This window comes from Trachurus trachurus (assembly GCF_905171665.1).
Source record: "Trachurus trachurus genome assembly, chromosome: 8".
NCBI lineage: Eukaryota > Metazoa > Chordata > Actinopteri > Carangiformes > Carangidae > Trachurus > Trachurus trachurus.
This window is the reverse complement of record NC_139905.1, coordinates 23,244,804-23,269,022: the sequence shown is the minus strand read 5'-3', so window position 1 is coordinate 23,269,022 and position 24,219 is coordinate 23,244,804. Positions and strand designations below refer to the sequence as shown.

Sequence of the window (24,219 nt, the reverse complement as noted above, 5' to 3'; positions counted from 1 at the left end):
TTCAAATTTAAAGCTGCTGGGTGGTTTTAGCTCTATACAAATGTATAGTGAGCTGATGTTTTGCATATAAAATCCAACTTTGTTCAGTTTAAGGAAAACAATACTTGTTGATGAATTACAAATATGATGTATAACTGGTGCCCAAAACATCATAATGTGGTTTTGTTTGGTTATTTCTTGAAATTTCTTGAGCAAATAAGACATTTATGCAGGCATATGCAAACATAATGCTACTATTAATTACACACAGCAATCTAAGACCTGATAAACTGTGTTTTATTTTAAGCCCAATATTTTCTCTTCTTTTACCCTTCACATAGGGTTAGGGACAGATCTGACTGGAGCCGCAGTACTTCACTTTACTTCTTGTTTAGTTATGTTATACAGTGACCAAAACAATTCATCTCATAAAAACTCAGTTTTTAATTTGGCAACATCAACCCCTGTCAGATGATTAGAAAATAACAAAAAAAAAACAACAACACAGGAATGCTCCACATGAAAAAACAATAAGTTGAATAGTACCAAAACAAATAAACCCTTGCTTTAGAACTGAACAATAAAGTTCCTTTTGTATTAAAGGTTAAGACTGAAATCATTTGTGGGGTGTATTTTAAATGCACAGTTAGGGCTTTGAACCCCCTCTCTCATGAACTTTGAATTAAAGCACTTATTTTATGGAAGGGAAAATAACAAAACACTTGAATATTTATGGGGATGTCACATAGATCATAACACACAGAGCTGCATGTATAAACCCTCTATGAATGTTCTGTGATTAACTGTGTTTTTGACACTGTTGAGGTTTTCAATGACACTTTGGCAGTTGTAAATGGTTGTAGTAAAACGGCTCACAAAGCCAAAGAGTGAATTCTTCTCAGTTCTGAAGTAAGAAGTTGTACTTCCCAAAGTCAAACTCATCGGGCATGATGAGCATGTCGTCCCTGGCCCTGGCCAGCTTCTGTCGCAGGAAGTCTCGCCTCTCAGTCCACTCCTGCAGCTCCTCTGGGCTGTGGGCGTAGTCGCAGCTCACACCGTCAGGACAGCCGCCGTCCAACCTGCCAGTCATCAAGAGGGTGCTTAATGTTTCAGTTTTAGCATCTTATATTTTTATTTTACATTTTGTCTCTGCAAACTCCTGCGAAAAAAAACATTTACATGTGCAGCTTTGAGTGACAGGTGGCTGCTACAAGCTGCCATGCTCTAAAGTCTGGGAGACACACACACCCCTCCTCTCTGCCTCGCTTTGTATTAGTTATTGTCTAGATGGCGCTGAAAAGATGGCAACATCAGACCGGCCCATCCTCAGGATTAAAACTGCTCTTCAGAATCCTAAGGGTGACATCACAGAGGCTACGCCCATCTTTATTTACAGTCTCTATGGTTTGTCACATTAGACATTATGTTATGAGAACCACAGGTAACAGATTTCATGGGGTCATGCCTATTAGCTTAGTTGCCCTGTTAGTGGAACTGAGACCAACAATCCTCTGATGCAGGATCCCAAACCAGTTCAGTTCAACAGTCATTTATTTTGTGAATCAACCAACTGAACTGATCCAGGAGAAGTTCTTACTTGGGGCAGAGCTCGAAGCATGTTCCTGGAAAACGGTAGCTCCACGTCAGAGCCTCGTCTTCTCCCTCGCAGCTGAACACCCGGTCCTTGTGCTTCTCAGTGGAGATGTGCTGCTGCCACTGACGCTCACTGTTGCTGTGTTTACCACACAGACGGCAGTGAAAGCCGCTCTGAAAATACAAAGAGGAAACGTCATTGTCCTCTTAATATTACAGAGACACAGTCAGGAAGATTTTGTTTGGCGCCTACGGTGAAATCTTTGGTTTTTGACTTTATGGTACCAAATAAAACAAAAAAACAAATAGAAACCTACCAATGGTTCAGCATAGTCGGTTGGCATGGCGATATATTTCTCCTCGGGAACAGGCTGGGTGACCATGGGTCCATCTGCTTGGAGGCTCCGGGCAGTTAATGTCAGCCACATCTCGTACATCTGCTGCATGTCCCGCACTAAAGACACAGAGAAAAGAAATCTCTATCACAGAGTCACAATGCCTCAGTAGCAGCTGCAGCCAGAGCCATATTGTTTTTGGACTGTCTGTGCCATTGTAATGGGCAAGGTATCACAGAAATACCTTGATGGACCTTCTTCAAATTTGTTACACATTCACCGATTAGGTTTTGGTGGTCAAAGGTCAAGGCCAGTGTGTTATAAATCTGGATAAACACAGATGTAATTTGAAACTAGTGTGATGGTGGAGGCAGAAAACAATAAGACATTAATTCTAGTTTTGATTTAGATTAATCCTTTAATCTCTATTGTAGACCGACTGTAAGTATGTCAAAGTGTTGTCACAACATCCACATGAACAAAATGAGTCTCTATCTCAAAGTAGATACCTATGGTAGGTAGGTTTTCCATCTTGCTTTATTCTATAATGTAGAGTGATTGTTATAACTCACAGTCATTATTCTTCATATACATCCACATCTCTCTCTCCTCTTGGCTGTGAGCAAAGGTGCAGTTCCCCGTGTAGCTACATTTCCTTTTCTCCAAAATCTGGGTACATATCTGCAAAGACAGAGATTCATACGGTTAAACACAGTTAACAAGCTGCAGGGGAAAACTTTCAAGAGACACCATCAGCAGAATTATATTATATAATCGTGTCTTATGTTATATTTATCATAAATTTATATATGATGAAATATACAAAGCATAGAAAATATAAAAGACAAGAAATGCTAAAAAAAAAAGGTGACGACCCTTGTTCATGCGTGTTATGAATCAGTGTGCTTGTATTTGGTCGAAAGCATTTGATGCGTTCATGGAAGGAAGAACACCTACATCGTACTGCATAGGGAAGTTCTTGGCGTGTGGCAGTGGTCGGACTTGAACCCATTTGCTTCTCTCTAAGGATTTGACCAGAAGTGTCCGTCTGTCTTTAGTCCACCTGAGGACACAAGAGGACGACAGAAACAGTGTAGCTCAACTTGTTTTCTTCATGGTGTTGGCAGGTTGGATGTTTGACTTTAAATTTATTTCCTACATTCCCAGTATTTAACTGCATCTCTGGTAATATTACACATCTATGTTCACAGACAACTAAAGCAATTTATTATCATTTATTTATATCAAATTCACTTTTTCTCAACTTGTATAGGAACTTTGCACGTATTTCATTATTCTACTCACATATGCTTGGCCTTGGCAGTGCAGCACTTGAGGGCCTTGTCTGGTTCACTGATCAGACCATCGCGCCAGCAATGAGCACAGACAAACTTCATTTTCATGTTCAGATTCTTCCCAGCTCCTCCTTCTCCTCTGGGTTTACTCCCACCACCTCCAGAAGACAACTGCATAAATTAAATGAAAACAATGATAAGAGTGGTCTCAGCAGTCCTCTTCTTCATCTTTCACTTCTCATTATCAACCAACCAGATAAGAAATACTTTTGGACTACTAATAAAAAAAAAGGTTTCAGCCAGGCAAAGGCTACACATATTATCCTGTATTCTGGAGAGACACTGGGTCCTTTCAATAAAAAGAATAACAATTGTTTCTTAACTTACTCTGTTCCCCTTCTGTTTGCTTAAGTCCTGCTCCTGCTTGTCATAATACTTTGTGGATACTTTCACAATCTCATCAGGGCTGATACCTGTAAATAACACAAACATAAACACACATTTACAGAAAGAAAGTTGCTGTTCATTTTGGGGGGAAAAAAGCTGCTGTCATCTTCTGGTTTTAGACAGAATCAGAGCCAGAATAGCTTTTTTTGCTAAGTGCGTATTACCTACAAGGAATATGAAAGTAAAAGTACAAAAAATACAATAGCAACTGATAAGACAAAAAAAGCATAAGGATCCAGTTGCTAAAATGTCTTAGTTGGAATATTGAAGAGAAACACTTTGACCAAGCCAATAACAATGGTTATCATTTATTCACAATTATAACTTGATATATTTTTTTGGCCACTTGAGGGCTACTCGAGTAGTAAACTACCTACTTACACATCCAACAGATATGGAGGAGCATTTTCATCCATTTGGAGACATATTCTATTGATCATCTGATAACCACCACTGGCTGGTTGATAACTTTGTCTGCCATTAAATTTATTTTCACAAAGTTCAAACACTCTTGTTTCTACTATTTCCACTGCACAGTGTCACACTGACACACTGTGTCCATACCATACCTGTGTCTTGCTGCACTCTCCAGGTTTTGAGCTCTATGATGGAGTGGGCGAAATGGCACTTGTCCTCCCTCTGGCAGCCGTACCGGATGGCTTGCTGGCATAAATCCAACTGGCACAGGACACTCAGTGGACGCACCTTTCTGTAATTCACATTATGGGTCCGCACCACGAATGCCAAACACCTGACAAAAGCAAAGAGAGAGGAACTAAAGTCTTTATAAAATCAAGAGAAAGAGTGAGAGTTAAAGGCAGTGTACGAGTCAAGGGTAAGAGGACGAGGACACGTTTTGTTGTAAACACACACCTATTAGCATCAAAGATGTGGCGAGCATCCAAGTTGGAGCAGATGGTATGATTGTCTCTGCAGCGCTTACTGATGATTCTAGGTTTACTGTCATAGCACTCCTACAGAGACAGAGAGACGGAAATAAAAAGGAGCAACAAAGCAAAAACAAAGAAGGACAGACACATTAGATTATTGAATGAATTCCTTAACAAATTATTATTAATAAATACATCTATTATGATTATTATAAGACATATGTGTGCAGCACTGTTTACTGGTACTTTACAAGTTTCCATTAGTAAATGTTAAACACATAATTGGCACCAGAGCTTCTACTAGCATCTCAGAGTTTGAGTAAAACTTTATAGACACTCTGTTTGTATAAACTTTTTGTGATCAAGAAAAAAAAATCCCATTGATCATCCTATGGATGACAAAGCATGTCTTATTTATCCATAATTAAAATAATAAATGATTACATGGATGTTAGCGTAAGAAAAATAATTAAAAAACAATGTAAATACATGTATAAAAATAATAAACAATAATATTATTAGACAAAATAATACGTAATGGTCATTAATAAAATGATACACAAATTGCCTCAGAGCACTGACCTGACAGAGGAACATGAACGTGCCCTTGTGCTCCTGTAGGAGTCGTATGATGCTGTTGATAGGGTCCAGTTTGACGGCCGGCGTTTCAAACAGCAGGCTTCTGTCCAGCGTCCCCCTCCTCTCCTCGGTCCAAACATCAATCTCCAGCTGGTTGTAGGCAAATGTACATTTCTCTCCGTACTTACACACACCAGCATCCCCTGACTTCAGCAGCTCTGAATGTGTGAGAAAACGCACAGCCGTGATGTTTCGGTATAAAGTTCATCATCAGGGGGTTAACATGCTAACTTTTAGTGACACAGAGCAGAGCTGAGGCTGATGGGAATGTTTCTATAGTACTGGACATATATTGGACACAGGAGATGCTTCTGAATCCTGATGACTTGGTGATTCTCTAGATTCATGCAGTGCCACAAGAAATAGTCTGCCAGGTAATATTTGAGATACAGTATGTCTTCAATTTATGAGTTTCATCTATCGTACGCAATGAAAAAAGAAATTGTGATGACACCATGATTAGTGTGACACCCAGCTCTATCAGCAGAGCACACAGAGTTACTGAGTCCTCCCCTCTGCAGCCTGACGGCAAATGATAAACAGCATTTCCGTCTAAAGAGCAAACCAACAGTGGAAATAGGCCAGAAAATAAGACAAATGTGTGATATCCTGAGCAATTATATCTTAGCATGCTTAATTTAGACAAAAAGATTTTCTCTTTCTTCTCTTCATATAATTTATTTTTTATTTTTTATTTTTTTTTTTGCTTTTCTGAATCTTTTTGTACAGATATTTGTTTCCCTGCTGCTGGAAAGTATTTTCTGATGTGTTACTGTCTTCTCGTGATATTATTTATAATATTGTAACTTATCAGGTCACCTGCATCATTATCATTACAGAATAGTTGCGTTATAAGCGGCATATTTATGTATGTAATAAATAAACTGCACATCATTGGAAAGTGGTATTTGTGGGCCAACGCTGGAAGAGCGGAGATTCACAGTGATGACTGAACTGTAGAGAAGATTTGCAGAGGTGAAGAAGCAGAACCAGGACTCTTTTCTCCACAGTAAACAAACTTCTCAAGCCCAAAGAAACTGCCACACGCTTCACATCAGCCCCTCAGTGTCAGCAATTCTTGGACTTTATCAATCACAAAGTTTACTCCATACATCACCATCTCACCCCCTCCCTGTCTTCTCAGTCAAACACTCCTTGGCTCAATGCTACTGTCCGGCCCACCACTACCCTGTCTGCCTTCCATCTTCCGTCAAATCAACAGGTATCTCAACTAATCATGTCTTCCAGGTCTGCTACTTCTATACTCGATCCACTTCCTACCACATTGGTCAAGGTCTGTCTCCCCACACTCTCCTCACTCATCACGGAAATTGTGCACTCCTCCCTGTCAAATGGTATTGTTCCCTCCCTACTCAAAACCGCTTCAGTCACTCCCATATTAAAGAAACCTGGTTTAGACCCCACTGAATTCAATAACTATCGCCCTATATCAAACCTCCCATTCATCTCAAAAATCCTTGAACGTACAGTAGCCAGCCAACTCCAAGACCATCTATCAAACAATAACCTCTTTGAGCCTTTCCAGTCTGGTTTCCGTCCCAATCACAGCACAGAAACAGCTCTCATTCAAATTACAAACGACCTTCTTTTAGCAGCGGATTCTGGCCTACTCACCATCCTCATACTTTTAGACCTCAGTGCCGCCTTCGACACAATATCTCACACCATCCTCTTAGATCGTTTGGCCGGCACTGGGGTCTCTGGTATTCCTCTTCAGTGGTTCCATTCCTACCTGTCTGACCGTTCACAGTTTATTCAAGGAGTAAATTCCAGATCATCACCCTCACCACTCCCCCACGGTGTTCCGCAAGGTTCTGTCCTCGGTCCCCTACTTTTCATCATCTATATCCTCCCTCTTGGCAATATCTTCCGTCACTTTGGTATCCACTTTCACTGCTATGCTGACGACACCCAAATTTACATCACCACCAAACCGGACACTATATCACCACCTACTGCCCTTATCGACTGCCTGCAAACCATCACTAACTGGATGTCAAACAATAAGTTAAAACTCAACGGCAATAAAAGTGAAATTCTCCTCATCGGATCCAAATCATCACTCTCCAAATCACATCCCCCCAGTATTCTCATTGACGGCTGTCTGGTCTCCACTTCAACCGCAGTTAAAAGCCTTGGTGTTATTTTGGACAGTACCCTCTCATACACATCCCACATCAACAACATCTCACGCACAGCCTTTTTCCACCTCCGCAATATCTCCAGACTCCGCCCCTCCCTCACCCAGCACTCCACCGAAATCCTTGTAAATGCCCTGGTCACTTCCCGCTTGGATTATTGCAACTCCCTCCTCACCGGTCTACCACAGAAACTCATCCACCGCCTACAGACTATCCAGAACACCGCCGCCAGAATTATCACCCGTACCAAGTCCTCGGATCATATTACACCAGTCCTCATGCAACTTCACTGGCTCCCTGTTCATCAACGTATACATTACAAGATCCTTCTGCTAACATTCAAAGCTCTCCATAACCAGGCCCCCCCATATCTCTCTAATTTGCTTCATCCTTATATCCCACCCCGTTCACTCCGTTCCTCATCCGCCGCCCTGCTTTCCACCCCCTCTTTCTCACTTACCACACTTGGTGCTCGGGCTTTTAGCTGTTCTGCACCTAGACTCTGGAATTCACTCCCACTACACATACGCACTCTGGACTCCATCGACACCTTCAAATCCCACCTCAAGACACACCTTTTTAAATTATCCTACTCCCTACAACACTCTGTCCCCTAACCATTTTATCCACCTTATCTATGTTTCTAGCCACACTGTATTTTCTTTGTATGTATTCATCTATGTGCTATTGTATTTATATCTGTTTTTGTTTCTTGTTTTTGTCTCATTTCTTACATGTAAGGTGACCTTGGGTTCTTGAAAGGCGCCAATAAATAAAATTTATTATTATTATTATTATTATTTTTATGTCTGGGTTACAGTTATACATGAGCAATGACAACTAGCAGAGTGTCACGTGTGTATAAAAGTGTATTTATATGCCTGGAAAATCTCTGCTCCGTATTGTGAATATAGACTCTTTGACCACCAGATTTGCTCTCGTTCTCTCTGTAATCTAAAGACTAAATGACTGTGGTCAATGCAAATCAGATCCTGATACCAATGGTCTATTTGATTTTGTGATCCTTACCCCTGCAAAGTACAAAGGGCCCTTTGAAGGACGTCAGAGGAGGAATCGGTCGCACTCTGGTCCACTCTGAGGGATATCCTACCTTGCGTCGACATAACAGAATGTCTCGCTTACAGCTGTGAACCAAGTCTGGCTTGTGAACAAACGTATATATCCCTTGACCTGAAAACAAACATCATTTTTTAAAGTATCAGACACTCATTAGGACGTAGATGTTCGCGTGATTGTGCTGCCTCGGCGACACGTACCTTGCCGAGGGAAACAGGCAGAGCAGGCCTGCAGGAACTCGTGGGTGGCGGACAGAGGGTTAAAGACCGCAGCCTGCGTTTGGTTTTTCTTCTCCTATTTTAGCACAGTGAGAGGAAGATTTCAAGGAAATGTCAATAGAACAGATAAAAAAAAACTGCTGGTAACACAAGCCAGATAATGGGTCTTACCTTGTAGTTATTCTTTGCAGATCGTACTCCTGCAGTGACAGCAGTGAGAGAGCCTGAGGAGCAACAGCAGGAGATCAGTTACAACATGTTGACATGTGATGTGTCCAGCCTGTGCTAGAAGATATTAAGCTTCTTGGATCAAGTATCTGAGTTTACTTTTATTATCATTTGAATTATGCACTTAACTGCTGTTGTGTATAAATTTACATGCTCATGTGTTTCCTAACTTCCTTAAAGTTGACATGAAACATACACTGTACTGTGAATCAGTGGATCCCTAGTAAAATTGTACTTCTGTTTAGGGTTTAATTTCATCATCAATTAGCAAATAATAGAAGTATTCAATAAGCAATAATCACCCTTTGTGCGTGTGAAATCGGAGAGCGAATCCAGGCCTGTTCCCCCGATGGAGACCACTGGTAAAGTGGCACCTTGCGCTGACGGGAACAGGTCCAGGGCATCGAGGCAGTCGAGCCGGGCCACAGCTTTAACGCCAGTCGTAGGGACATCACAGCACTGACCACCTGGATCAGAGACGGTGTCCAGCGTGTCGAGTTCATCCAGCAAATCATCGAGGGACTTCTCCCCCGTCTCCAGTCCTGCGGTAGACTCATTAGCTTCCGCGGTAACAGCAGTACTTGGCGCCGTATCCAAGAAGTCATCCAGGGAATCAAGGCCATCCAAGGTATCCAGCGCCGCAGAGCTCAGTCCTAAATCTGGAGTACCGGCAGCAGAGAAGTTGTCTAAGGCATGGAGATTCTGTGAGGTCACGAGGTCGTCCAGGGTATCCAGCGCCGCAGTCCGACCGCCGAGCTCACCACCTGAGAAGGAATCCAGGGAGTTGAGCTGGCCCACGGCCGAGGTGAAAAAGGCCGGGGGCAGCTGGGGTGTTGGGGCGGGCAGGACCGAAGGAACTGTGGGTGAGCAAGTAGAAGAACTGCTGGGAACTGAGAATGCCGCCTGGATGCACATCAGGAAAACATGGGAGGGGGAAAAAAAAAGGAAATGAGACCTGACGTAAAAATCTTAAACTATTTGCTACAACGCTGCAAACTGGTGATTAGATCTGAGCATTTTGATGGATGTTGAGGGGTGAGGAACTTCATTTTGATATCACTAATTATTTTCTAAAACAATAATGAAAGATTCTTAAGGTATTTATTACAGTGCATTAACTTCACTCAGCTCAGTCGAGCATTTTTTTTAAGTTGATTGTCATTCTCCTGTTTTATAGAGAATTTCTAAGAAAGAAACAAAAAAAAAGAGGCAGACATTAGCTGATCAAGAGTTATACTATATACATCTCTCAGGATGTTGTAGGATACAATTGTGCTAAAAAGAGTTTAAATCTGATTGGGGATGCACATTTTGGGTTGGAATTTTTTTGAAAACCAATTATTAACCGTTAACTGATCGTGGGGGCGATCGACTATGTGTTTGTTTCTTTTATTTGCCATTATAAAACACACACACCTTGTAGAGTGTGGAGGGAATGTCTGTATTTGTTTGTTAATTGAAAAATAAAATAAGAAACTGTTGAACTGTTTTTATCGCTACAAAGTGCAGCCAAACACCAGGCTAAAAAGAGGAACAGCAGAGCTTCTCTGACAACTCGTCTGTGGAGCTGCAGGAGAGCTACAGGTGGACCGGCTGGAGAGGGCACCGCCAAAAATTAACCAATAGTATTAATCGGTCAAAGTTTGAACGGTTAATTATGTGCAAATAGGTGCAAATATATCCAAATAAATCCATTAAGTGATCAGAAAACCTGCTTCTGCTTTACGTTTGCTGCCATGTTAGCACATCAGCCATCTATGTTACTAATGCAGAGCCACAGCTGATGTTGGGTTGTGTTAGAATAACACAGCGTACCTTTGGGATGACCATTATTAAGGAGTGAGAGAAGCTACAATTTTAGTCTCAGAGTGAACATCTGTGTAGACAGCACAACCTCATCTTACCTGAGTTGTCTCCTGCTCAGTGGGGAAGCAGTCCAGCAGGCTGTCCAAGTCTTCTCCCATCAGCTCAGAGTCCTCCAACATGTCCAACGCATCAGGCACTAAGGTTGCAGCGGGCTGTGTGGAGGGAATGGTGGACGGGGGCATGCTGCGAAAGCTGACTGCACAGAAGCAGAGGGGAGGATATTTAGGAGCTTAATTTATTCTCAACAAGAACTTTATCATGGAAACAGATGTGGAGACACACAATGTTAAAGTTAAAATCCAGAATTCACACCTGGTGCAAGGCCACTCAAAGGATTCGTGCCATTTCCTACATTAGCACCCAACACCTGGAGGTGAGAGGGTATAAAAAGAAAAATCATGATGTTGATCAAGAATTCACACCCTAACCCTGGATGACAGAGGCATTTAACCTCCTAGCTGTGAAGTGTCACAAGTAAAAACAGACACATGTGGTCACAAAAACAGATGTGTAAGGTGAGAAGGCAGCTAAGATATTCTCTGTTAACACTCAATGAGGAAAGCACTGGTCAACAGCGAGGGGGTTAAAATGAGGTTACATGAGACCAGCATGATTCAAGACAGGTTGCAGAAAGAATCACATTCAAATCTGTCATGATGTGAAACTTGCCTTGATGGGTTCAGTAGCTGTGTTTCCATTTGCAACACCTCTCGTAGTGAGGGCTTCCTCCTGGACAAGACAAAGTGGATATACGTAAGAGAAAAAACATAGTGAGGACCAGATAAAGACCAATGATCAACTCCTTTCCAGTAAAATTATCAAACAATATATATTTCAAGTAGCCAATACTATTATAGGTTTGTGGTGGGAAATTGCTATGATTAGTATTTTCCTTGTAATGAGTAGTAACATAGTCTTTGTAGTAGTTGTAGTAAAACCTTGTTTGTACTCCTGTTAACTCCATTAGTAGAGACATTTGTGAACTGACCATAATAAACCTGGGGACAGAGGAAGGACACTAGGATGACCCACGTACAACCTTGTTTACTAATTGCTCTAGGTTGTAAATACCTACAGAGAAACCAACAACGGGGGTAGACATTTGTTGAGTAACACATCTGTTGGATTGTTTTATTGTCTGAGAAAGCTAGAAGTGTTTGTAGTAATGTCTAACCAGAGTCATAAAGTGGGGTATAAGAAGGGACTGCAACCTCTGTTCTTGGGGCACTACTCTGAACTGCTATCTGCTGTGTAGTTCTGTGTTCTGTCTCCTTCTCTAGAGAATAAACTTGGGTGCATGCTACCACTCCAGTCTTGTTCTTTTGACTCACTCAAGGCAGAATCAAGATTTCCACGACAGGTTTATTTTGAATGTGATGAACAAACTTGATTTTTAAAAATGTATTAAATTCACTCAATAACAGTATCCAAAAGCATTCATATAAATATTCTAAGCATGATTTACATGAGAGTTACAGTACATCATAATGAGAGTTTGTCCATGTCCAAACCTGAAAACCTAAAAAACCCTCTCACATACAGTATATTCACTCCTGTGAAAACTAAATCTAAACAGTGAGTATTTCACCAACCTTGGCGCTGACATAAGGTTTTCGAGTTTTCAGTCCTAGGCGGCCGGCTAGCTCCTGAGCGAGGTCATTCACATCTTTATCCTGTCAAGAGTGAACACTGAATGAATGAATGAATTCAAGTCTGTCACCTATGAATACAATTGTGTTTATCTCTCACATGTAACTAAAGACACAGTAATCAAGAAAAGCACTGTGAGGTAACTTGCATTTGGGCAGCGGTGCTTTGAGGTCAGCATGAAACATAGAAACATTCACTTTGCAACCAAAAGTAATAGACACATTATTGAACTGCTGGTGGTGCCAAATAAAAGTCTGGATCTGACCGACAGACTGACACTGCCACGCTGCCAGACTGAAGGTGACATCTAAGCCTTGTGATGATTTCTTTTTAGTCAAACTGACATTTCCAAAGCCCAGAATGAACCTATGGATGAGTGCTATAGCGACTATCCTGTCCTCTATAGTCACTCTGCATTGGGAGTGGGAGACTGTTTTTGACGTGCTCTTTTAACAAACAACTGTCCAAGTGCTTGTCCATGTTCGGGTGATGTTCCCATTTAATAGACAAAAGGGTTACAACAAAACAGACTAGATTAATGCAAAAAAAAAAAAACTAATAAAGTGAAGCTGCTGGAAAACAAAGGAGTGAGGTCGGTGACTGAGTGAGTGAGTGAGTGAGCCAGGTGAGCGAGCAAGCGATAAATAATATAATAGCATAATCCTCCACTCCATGTGTCACCTGATTACCTACTACACCCATGCATATAAAGAAAACGCTATACTGCCACTCGTGGAGACCTGACGAAACCCAAGAGACCGACAAATAAACAGATGTGGCTCTTATAAGTGCATTTGCTTTTCAAGAGCTCAGTTCAAACCCAAACTCTGCCTCCTATTGCATAGGGTAAGACAAAGTGTTGGTTTACTCTGATTAAAGAAAGTAGTTAAAGTGAACATAACGCATTTAAAAGGTAACTTTTCAAACCCAGAAACACCCCCCCCCCCCCCCCCCCCCCCCGAATTACCACAGGCTGTGACTCAATGAAACCATAACCAGATTTGAATTTGTGCTTCTCTCAGAGACCCATTTGCATCAACTCTCCCAATCCCCCCTTCCTTTACCAGACGAGTGATGAGCAGACAGTCCGTGGTGCAGTTGTACGCCTCCTTGTACTTCCCGAGCTCTTTCAAACACAGCGCCTTCCTGTACAGGGCCCTGCGGCTTTCCTTACACACTTCTAGAGCTCTGTCGCAGTCCGTCACGCCTCGATCATATTCCCCCTGTAGAGCACACAACAAATGTGAAAGACGTGAAACGAGCTCAGATGAGGAGCCGTGTCATTTCTTTGGTAAATATGGTGGCAGGTTTAAACTCAGTAGCCTTGTACCGGAGATGAACACATCTCAGTGATTGCAAGGTGGAAGCCTCCATTCTCCCTGGAACAAGTTACAGGTCATTTGCTTATTAAGTTCCTCTTTAAACTCTGAGTTTGAAGGCCATATACTGATGAGTTCAAACTCTGATCTGTGAACAGCAGTGTTGTCCTGCAGGAGTGCAAGTAATGTGTATTATTTGATTTAAAGATAAGTCTGTACTGTATTTTTGTCACTAAGTAAACCAGCTGCTGCTGCTGTTTTTGCAAGCATCTGCCAAATAAGTGAATGAAATGTCATAATTTTAGTGTTGGGATTTTAATACTAACATTTATCCATTTAGCTAACAAAATGTCATTGATGGAAATGTAGTTTATTTGACATCCAATATGTTAGAGATATTTCACACAAGAAAAAAAAGGTGCTGACACTAGAGCAAATTCAGATGAATACCAATTAAGATACATCCTCAGGAAACCTTGAATGATGGATCGACAGTTGATAAAGGGTCTGATTATTCAATAAATGATAACAGTATGTAGCATTAACTGTAGTGGACTTAACCAGCAGCATGTTACTGGAGATTTAACATAAAATGTTTGAAAAATAATTTCACTTCACTTCAAGTTGACTGGCTCACTGTCAGATCAGGTTTGGGTGTGTCAATACCTTACCAAAACATTACGTCTACACTTGTCCTCACAAGTAGGCTGTATGTGTCCGCTGCACTGCTGTTTGCTGAAACGTTCTGTTGACAATCTACGTGAAATATCATCTCAGAAATAATGTATCTCACCATGCTGTGGTAGGCAGTGGCCCGATTCACATACAGGCTCTCCAGCAACACCTCCGGGATCTGGATGTCCTCTCCTGCCGCGTAGGACGAGACGTTCAGGCCTTCAGTGAACTCTCTCGCTGCCTGCTCCCACTCTCGGTCTCTGAACAAGGCGTTGCCCTCTTCGAGCAGGTTGCACACCAGCTGGGTGAGGAAGTCCTGGGCAGGAGGAAAGAAAAAAAGGGAGCTGTGAGGTTTCCACAGTCATAGTAACTGAGATGCATGGACAGGTAATCACAATGGATCTGAGAGTGCCAGCAGGTATAGCAGCTGTAGGTAAGGTGTATTTGTTTTTAACTGGTTCTTCAGGTCAAGATCAGAAATGAATCTTCAAGATTTCAAGATCAGAAATGAAACGGGTAAGACAATGTAGACAGGATGCACAAAAAATGTTTACAAAACGCTACTGGGCTTAGATCAGAAACAATAACTATCTGTCCAGATTTTATGAGTCTGTCTCATGCATGTATGCTTATTGAAAGTTACTGGTATTCTTATATCTGTATTCATCCCTCTTGTTTTTAATAGACCTGTAGTGATAACAACACTCAAATGACAGTGCTGAAGTAAATGCTATTACAGGATCAAAGTCACTATTCATCCTGAGGTGGACAACTATCTGTACCAAGGGTCTTGTCAAAATCACAATATGGCCAAGTGCAAGACCCCCGATGAAACCCATACTGTTCAGCCATGATGATGGTGGCACTAGCAGACACTTTGGGGATCAACAAAGTTGAGGATACATCATCTGGGAACCATGTGGGTCATTTGCAATAACTCAAAACAGGATGGCACTAGAGGAAAGCAGTGAGTTTGGTAACTTGTCATGACAACTCATCCAAGTGTTGTTCATTTTTGTTGAGTGATAACTGGGATTGTACTGTTGGGAATTTTATACTACAAATAGGCTACTTTAACTTTGTATAGAAGATCTACTTGTTGTGGCCGACTCAGAGAGCCCATCTTTCCTTAAAAATGAAACCATTAGAATGACCAATAACTTTCAAAGAGGGATGTGAAGCTTTCCGAGTGACAGTGAAGAGCAACACTGCCCCCAAGAAGGGAAACAGGGAGGGTTTTTAAAATGAATAATAATGAAGTGATGGAATACAATGCGTTGAATGCCAAGAAGGAAGAGAAAGACGGTGGTAAAGACAGACAGAGGGAAACACATAGAGGTCTGTGAGTTCAAAAAAGACTTATAAACAAGTGATTGTGGATCATAAAATGCATGAAACCATGAGTGTGTAGGGGGGGAACAGACATAACAGTGTGTCTGTAACAACATCTGGTACCTGGTAGCCCTCAGGCTCTGGATAAGCCAGGGAAGACCTTGAACAGAAAAAGTAAACATGTGAAGTCTGAAGCACTGACGGAGCTTATTCATGAAGGATGTGAGTCATTCAGAGACTAGGCGGGTTTCACTTTCCACAGAGCCTTCAAATAAAACATTAAAACTCACTGTATAAACTTGAGAGCTTTACTTATCTCCTCCTTGCGCTTTCTCCTGGCAGGCTCCATGCTGCTTCACTGGAGGAAGACAAACAGAGCACAAGTGGACCAGAGGCAGAGATGGCTGCTGTTGTGTTGACATAGTTTGTAGCTGACGTGCGCCCACTTCCTACAAGTACAACACACAACCTACACACTCGACACCGTTCGTGTGTTCATGCGGGTTCAGTGTTGAAGTCGGCGGGCGGACACCCAGCAGACAGGCCCCTGACCCTGCACGCTCTCCCGGGCCATCATGGCGCACTGCACCGAGTCCAAACACACACCTACCTGATGAAGAAGTGATCGAGGAAGTTCATTGAACCGAGGCGCATTTTTCACCAGCGCGCCATGCTGAGTTCCTCTGTGAGGAAAAGACGAGGGGATAAAAACAACTTTGACAACTCGGGAGACTGTGTTGACGGTGACACACGGCGAGGAGGGAGGAAACCCGTCAAGTCTCCGGTTAAGTTTCGATTCCCAGCAGCTCCAGTTCACCCATGATCCAGCTGCAGATCTGTACACTGGCCCTTTAATGACGCCGAGAGCTCTCAGGCCCTGAGCGCGGTCTGACAGGCACCACTTCCTGCACACTGACGAGGGGTGTGAAGATACAGTAGGCTACATCATGGATGTATGAGATACATCGATCTGCATCCGTATTTCAGTTGAAAGACCGACGAGTACATGTAGCTAAGTTTTAAAGAAGACTAGGTTTACACAAAACACATGCTTAAATGTAAACACACATGAACATCACTTTTTTTCTCTGAGTTTTCTTTGTAAAACTCAATAAATCAGAATGAAGCACTTTATAGTGAACAGGAGGCCTGCTGTTCAATAAAATCTGTGGTTGAAAAATGTCAGATATTTTAGTTGCTTTTGTTTTCATCAGTATATGAAATTATCTCATATTGATCACCAGTCCTTGAACTGACTGGTGATATCAGCAAATCGAATCGATATAATATTGTATCATGATAAAAACTTAACACCTCTAATGATAGGCTACTAACCCTGCTTAAGGTTACTTACTCTATGATATTGCATCATTATCTTTACATTCAAAGTAAGTGAAAAATTATGTTTCTGGACACTTTAATGTTGTGTCCTGCTTTGAATAATCTGTAACGTTCAAGGTCCTTCCTGAATGTAACACAAAAATTAATAATCATAAAACAGAGCAAGCAAGTTCAGTGGTTATCTGTATTCATTAGACAACATGGGGTCCATGTTAACTGCTCAGGACTATCACAACAGTCAACACCATTGTACATTTCACTCAGTGGCGTGAGGAGAACTATCTCCATCTCAACGTCACTATAACAAAAGAATTAGTAATCAGCCCCAACTCACCTCAGCACCCCATCCTCATCAACACTGAAGCAGTGGAAATAACAGACAGTTTTAAATACCTCGTAACATTGGACAATGAAGTTACTTTTGACTAGCACACCAGTGACATCCAGAAAAGGAGCCATCAAAGACAATCAGTCAACAAAGCTAAACTCACACACATAACCACCACAGACAGTAGGCTACAACAGGTCTATTACTAAATCAGTAAAACAGGATATCACACATCCACTCAACACCCACCTCACCCCTCTCCCATCAGGACACAGATACAGGGCATTGAGGTGCAGAAGCCTCATCCTGGCCGTCATAGTGACCCTGAACAAAAGGCCCAGATAACCAGGCGGCAGGCCAGAGTGTAAACTTTTCTTTTCTTATGATAAATGTGTTGTAATATGTGTGTTTTGTGTGCTTGCTCTGTCCTTGTGTTGAAATGCAGTGGTCATGTGGAAAATAATTTCCTATAAGGGACAATACATGTCTAAAGTCTTTTTTAATCACATAACTGGATATGATTACCTATATTACCCATGTTAGTAAGTGAGTGGTGGGATGCTGATGATTTTTACAACTAGACAAAAACTGTAATGGCTCAGGGCGGTGTCTGGTGCAGTGGGTACAGCGGCTGCCCCATGTAGAGGCTACAGTCCTCGCCCCGGTTCGAAACCCCGCGTCGGGCAGCCCTTTCCCGCATGTAATTCCCCCTTTCCTGTCTATCTCTACTGTGAAGGCTACTATGAAATAAAGGCAAAAAGCCAAAAAATATACTTATTCTATACTTAAAAAAAAGAAACTGTGATGGCTGAAGATAAACATAAGAAGATGTTCCATCAGAGTCTTTAGTCTGCCTGCTGCACCGCCTGCTTCAACTTTCTTTGCCACAATAAATAAACCTGTTTTGAACACACTATTTAGAAAGAAGAGCATCCTATTGATCAATAAACGTGAGTTTACTGTAATGGTTCAAAATTTTGGGTTTCTTAATTATTATTATCTGTATTCATAACTCTAGTCAGCTTGAATTCTCAGTTAATGGAAGATTAGTGTGACATCTAGTGGCAGTAACGAGCGTCTGCTGAACCATTGACCTTATTCTGCTTTTATTGACTATTGAGTTGACTAGTAAAGCAGTCTGGTTTTCATCAGCCGCTGGCATCGTCATCAAACTGTAATACTGATGCCTTTATCAGAGGTGATGTAAAGAAAGTGTGTTTTACTCTCTCTGGAACCTCGTGATGAATCAAATAGATTTTTTTTTTTATCAGTTTGTGATCACTTGTGACATTCCTAACTTCCCTCACTGCACAGCTCCATTTAAAAACATACAGCTCAATCTGAGTCCATTAGTCTGAGACAAAATGGAGGAAAACTTGTTTCAGAGCAATTTGATTCAAATGTTCATTCTTGATCTGAACACCAACTTCACTAAAATGTTCACATTATTTTGTAAACTAATCTTAAAATGTTAAAATATCAAGTAGCCTAGGCTATTTGAAGACAAAGAGGTTCATGTTTCTCTTTGATTATGACAAAATGAATCTTAATCAGGAGACAGATCTTCTCATCATTCACAAAGAGGTTTAAGCAGGTGACTGTGTGAAGGATCAATTTATTACAATAAAAACAGTAAAACAGATGTTTCTGATGATGTAATTGTGGGAACAGATGCCTGATTGAAAACAATTCTATGGGCATGATAAGATCAGACATTAAGCCATCAACGTCTTCAACTATAAAATATGCACACAATTTTTCAAAAAGAGACTGAAAAAAATAAGAGGATTAAAGTATGTCCTATGTAAAAATTATTTTCATATCCTAAACAACAACAACAACAACAGCTTTTTTTGTTTATCATCATGTTTCAGGTATTTTCATCACCACCAACACTTCATTTCTTTTCAGAACTTATACTCATCCTGACTATTCATTCAATGTTCTTCTACAAAAACAGTTTTTTACGCAAACAAATAACACAACATTAATTAAAACTAAAATCTAGTTGTTAGTTGTTTGCCTAGTAGTAAGATCTATATGATTTTTTTTTAAAGGTCAAAATAGAAATCAACTATCACCATTCTGTATGCCAGATCAATCATGTCACACACATCTCACAGATGAATCCTGATAGTAGAGAAATAAAAAACTGTCTATGCTTTGTGACGACTTGGTTCTTTCCTTGTATGTTTAGCTTATTCATCAGATTATAAATTGGTGCATTTCCAGTGTTCTGATGTTGAAATAAAAAGCTTTTTCCTTTATTCTGTTACTTTGAGTAAAGCTGCAGGTCACCACAGACGTTACATTTCATCCAGACTTTGAATCGCCTCTCTTTTACTGTATCTTCTCCACTCACTGGGAATTCCTCCTTCGCCCCAGAATCTTTTGTAGTAGTGCTTCTCCAGTTGTTTGTCAAATCGACACACAAACCATTTCCAGTATGTCAGTTCAGACCCATCAGGGGTAATTCTCCAGTTAGCAAGGTCTGGATCCCTTCGGTACTGTCTAAAAGGAATGAGCACATCCGAATCAGAACGATGGTGAAAGATCAATGGCAGTCTTGTTACAGACAGCCTCAACAGTGGAAACCTTCAGTTTGTCACAGATCAGTTCTCCGAGCTTCCTTTACAGAAGCTTCTGAAAATGTTGTAAAATTGATCTCTTTTGCTTTCTAAATGAGCATGTGCATCATTCTTCCTCTTGAATTCATTGTGGGACTCTGGAAGCCAACGTCCTGCTCTGTCAAACACATACAGTGACAGATCAACTGTAAACTCCTTCTTCAGAGCATATTTCCTCTCTGATTCAAATTCTGTCACTTTGTCTTTCACATTTTTGGCCACTTCTTGCAAATAAGTTGGGCTGTAGCCTCTTGTAGCTACAGGTTTGTTCTTGATTATATCAAGTGACTGTTTGTCAACATCAGCAATCAGGGATCTGATCAGTTGTTGGTCTTCATGTTGTAAATTCCATGAAATGGAATTAAATATTTGTTTATTTTTTAGCAGGACTTTGGTAAAGGTCCACTGTTCTTTTTTATCCTTCAGTTGCTTTTCATCACTCTGCTCCTGATGCTTGGTGAGGGTCACATAATCCTTGTAATCACCAAGTTCTGCTATTTTTTTGTATCTGCTGCTTCTTCTACGTTCATCTATTAGAGACCATTCAAATCCAAGCTCATGAAGGATTTTTGTCTGATCTTCCTCCAAGTTGATGTTTTCAATAGGTTTTATACCTGCAGTTAGTTCTTCTACCCAGCCACTCCAAACAGAGTCAAACTGCTGTTTAAGTTCCTCTTCATCTTTTGCCTTGTCTTTTAACTGCTGAGCGAGCTCTTTGCTCTTCTGTAGCAGCTTGTTCTCAAACTCTGTCTTCTGATCATCAAGGTTTTTACAAGCCTTCTTCTGCTGGATAACTTCATCCAGTTTTCTTTTCACTCCTTTCACCAGTTCGTCATGAAACTCCTTGATTTTGATTTCAAATCGGCCTCGCCACTGAACCAACATTTCTTTGTCTCTGTCATCATCAAAGTATTTTGTCATATCTTTTATGGTCCCTTCATATGTCTTACTCATTTCATTAAAAAGATGACTGAGCTCAACTTTGTCCAGTTTTCCATTTTCAATTCTGTTATACAGCTGATTTTCAAAGGTCAACATGTTGCTCCTCAGGGTCCAGGTCCAGTTCCCGTACTGAACCTCAAGATTTCTATATACTGCAATTTCAAGAGTGTTTTTGAAACTGAAAACAAAGTTTTCACTCAGTAGGGCTTCCGACAGATCCTGAACTTTGCTTTTGAACTGTGACAGAGTAAACCCAGCAGACTGTGAAGCTTTAGAGATGATGAAGTTCTTCAGATCTTGGACGCTCTCACTATAACCTGGATTTGGAGGAGCCATCGGTGGACTTCCCTCCCACAGCTGGGCAAAGTATTTCACATCTTTTTGCACATCAAATGCAATGACATCACTGAAACACTCTGCATCACAATCCTCCTCTTTGGCAGCTAGTTGGGCCATCTGGTCCAGTTTCTCCTGCAGGCGTCTCTTTCCATCCATGTTTTTCTCTACAGCTGAAATATCTGTAACATTCTGGTGAACAAACACACAACTTGGAGAAAGTTGAACTCTCTTTATCCTCATGAAAGCCTGAACAACAATCTGCAGAACATCTTGCATGTCAGCTGGATTCTCTCCAAAGATGTTGATCAGTGTCATGTTTCCCAGACCAACAACAAATGTTGCCAGTTCATTGTCATGGTGAAGAGTGGTGTTACCTGCTAATTCAAGAGCACGCAGTCCTTCAGTGTCCACCACCAGAACATAGTCAAACTTCAACTCTGTCTTCATCTCCTCCGACACTTTGACCAGCTGCATGAAGGCACCCTTGGTGCATCTGCCTGCACTCACTGCAAACTGTAACCCAAACATGGCATTCAGCATGGTTGATTTTCCACTGCTTTGTACGCCCAAAACTGACAACACAAAAACTCTCTGGTCGCCCAGTTTCTTGATGACTTCATCTAAAAGACTAGTGACCCATGTTAGAGGCACATGACCTGCATCACCATCCATCAGCTCCATGGGGTGTCCTGATATCATCAGCTCTGCAGCCAGCTCAGGGTATTTAGACCAGTCTATCTGTCTCCTCAGTGTTCGTCTCTGCAGAGATTTATGGGCTTCATAGATCTGTCCCATTTCTCTGAAGATGTGCTCCAAGCCAAAATTGGCTGACTGCAGTTTTGTTGATATTTCTTCAAGCTCAGTTTGTTTTCTTTTTAGCAGTCCAGATTTGTCATGTTTCTTCTTCATGGCCAAGAGTTCAGACCACGTCTCATCATAGTTTTGGAGAATTGAGGTGAGATCGTCTGTGGAGAGGGCATCCAATAAGATCTGAGTCCATTTCAGGAAATACTCTTTGTCTGTTGATGTCAAAGTTGAGAGACTTTTAATGAACAACTTCACCAGTTCACTGCAGGAAGCATCACATTGTTGTTGTCGTATTTTCATCAGTTTTTCTTCCTTTGCACTTTTCTCCTTCTCAATGTTTACTGTGAGGTGATACAGTTCTTTGTGTGTTCTGCACCACTCATGCCACAGTCGGCCATGACAAGGGAGGAACTCATCTTTGATGTTTGAAACATCCATCCTCTTAAGTAAATTCACTATCTTCATAGCAGCAGATTTTCCTGTTTGACAGACTGTGTCATCTTCATCCACTCTGATTCCAGAGACCTCGGCCATGGTTTCAAGCTGGAAAGATGTATGTGGTCCAGACAAGATCTCTCTAATGATCCTTCCAAGTGCTTCAGAAACATCTGACTGACTTCTGTCTTTTAGACCTATTTTGTATTTTCCCTTTTTTATCTGAACTGCACCACAGTCATTATCAGCAATGAGACAGATGAGAGGTTTTTGATCGTTAAAAAGATCTGAGATTACTGTAGTACGTGTGTTACCTTTTTCCAGATTTGGCACAAGAACAACATTGACTGAAGATTTTTCAGTCAGTATGCCACGTTGTTTTTCCATTGACAGAGCATCACCGTGAAGATTACAGAAGGCAGTGCAGTCAGTGAAGGCATCATTGGGTTTGCCAGCAGGACAGTACCAGGCAATCTCTGCCACACCATCCATCAGATGGCGAGACTTGGTGCTACCTGGACAGTTTCTGTGGAAGAAGGTGTTGTGGCGGTCGTTGATCAAAGTGTTGATCAGCAGAGATTTAGACACTGACAGTGAACCCAGGCGCAGAAATGACACCATGGGTGTCTCAGCTTCACAAATGGGCGAACTCTTCATGGTGATGATGGTTGAATCATCTTTGATTTCACTTATCTTCCATGTTTTTCTTATCTGTCTGAATGTCCACAGAGGACACTCAACATCCATTGTGACTGGGTCAGGAACTAGCAAAGGTAAGGCGTACTGACACTGTGAGAGCTGTGTCATCATGTTCTGCTTCAGGAAGCTGTCTGAGCAGTGAAACACTGCCATTTGAACGTCCATTGGATGAACATGGGTCTCGTTTGATTGATCACACTCAACATTAGTGCTCATAAAAGTATCAAAATCACAAGTTTCAGACACTGCAACAGATTCTGAATGGCTCACATAAGCACCATCTTGTCTTACAGGAATATATCTGGCTCTGTAGTTTAACATCATCAACCTCTGAAGAAAAGTACGAGCTAGATTTTCCTCAGATGTTTCATGTTCCTGTTTCAGTGGTCGACCTATTTGAAGAAAGTCTGCAGATGACCACTTCTTTTCATATTTTTCCTGAAGGTGCAGTCTCTTAAGAAGAGTTTCAGTTTCTCTTTGATGTTGATTCTTCCTGTTTAGCTCCTCAGAAGTATTCATCAACTGCTGTAAACGATAAAGTAATTGTAAATTTTCAGACACACATACATAGGGTATGAGCATATCACATTAAATAACTTGCCCAAGAGCCTACACTTGGTGACCATGGCCTAACTGAGATTTGAACCCTGACCTCCTCAGTGGCATTACCCCACTGAGAAAGTCAGGGTCAGGGCATTGTCATGTAGAGGACTCATGGGCAAGGTCCTTTATGTGATATGCCCATACCTTGGGAATTAGTGAGTATGTTAAAAATAGAGGTATACCGGCTTGGAAATCACCCAGGTCAACAAAGTCTGTGTCAGGTAAAGAACCAGAAACAGGGCAGTTGCTATGGACTGTAGGACGAAGAACATCAACCTGTATACTTCATGGATTAACTACAAGAAAGCATATGAGTCAATGTCACACAAATGGATAGTAGAATGCAGAAAGCATAGTTGCTCCCCCCAACACTAACACAAGGCTTAATCACAC

General features: G+C 41.4%; 3 protein-coding genes across 5 annotated transcripts in view; all 3 read right to left on the bottom strand.

Annotated features, from left to right (window-relative positions):
* tefb (TEF transcription factor, PAR bZIP family member b) overlaps nucleotides 1-24,219 on the bottom strand; it is a 164,724-nt gene that overhangs the window by 11,795 nt on the left and 128,710 nt on the right. The gene's annotated exons all lie outside the window — the stretch shown is intronic.
* Nucleotides 98-16,538, bottom strand: LOC310990292 (zinc finger CCCH domain-containing protein 7B-like). 3 transcript variants are annotated; one of them, XM_083977618.1, is made up of 23 exons: nucleotides 16,175-16,538; nucleotides 15,996-16,063; nucleotides 15,829-15,865; nucleotides 14,492-14,689; nucleotides 13,444-13,602; nucleotides 12,322-12,402; nucleotides 11,399-11,458; nucleotides 11,042-11,096; nucleotides 10,768-10,925; nucleotides 9,166-9,766; nucleotides 8,807-8,859; nucleotides 8,618-8,711; nucleotides 8,370-8,531; nucleotides 5,122-5,336; nucleotides 4,523-4,623; nucleotides 4,219-4,400; nucleotides 3,590-3,675; nucleotides 3,213-3,373; nucleotides 2,865-2,970; nucleotides 2,480-2,588; nucleotides 1,890-2,026; nucleotides 1,577-1,746; nucleotides 98-1,058 (listed from the first exon to the last, which is right to left on the bottom strand). In XM_083977618.1, exons 2-23 carry the CDS (start codon nucleotides 16,052-16,054, stop codon nucleotides 878-880), a joined length of 3,165 nt encoding a protein of 1,054 aa, XP_083833744.1. In that variant the 5' UTR covers nucleotides 16,055-16,063; nucleotides 16,175-16,538; the 3' UTR covers nucleotides 98-877. The 3 variants fall into 3 exon arrangements, with proteins under 3 accessions (XP_083833744.1, XP_083833743.1, XP_083833742.1); XM_083977617.1 differs by having other exon boundaries at nucleotides 16,179-16,538; XM_083977616.1 differs by having other exon boundaries at nucleotides 15,996-16,055; nucleotides 16,312-16,538.
* LOC310990374 (interferon-induced very large GTPase 1-like) lies at nucleotides 16,211-23,591 on the bottom strand (the record flags this gene model as incomplete). The annotated part of the gene is made up of 3 exons (XM_083977720.1): nucleotides 20,442-23,591; nucleotides 16,548-16,617; nucleotides 16,211-16,388 (listed from the first exon to the last, which is right to left on the bottom strand). Exons 1-3 carry the CDS (start codon nucleotides 23,545-23,547, stop codon nucleotides 16,211-16,213), a joined length of 3,354 nt encoding a protein of 1,117 aa, XP_083833846.1. The 5' UTR covers nucleotides 23,548-23,591.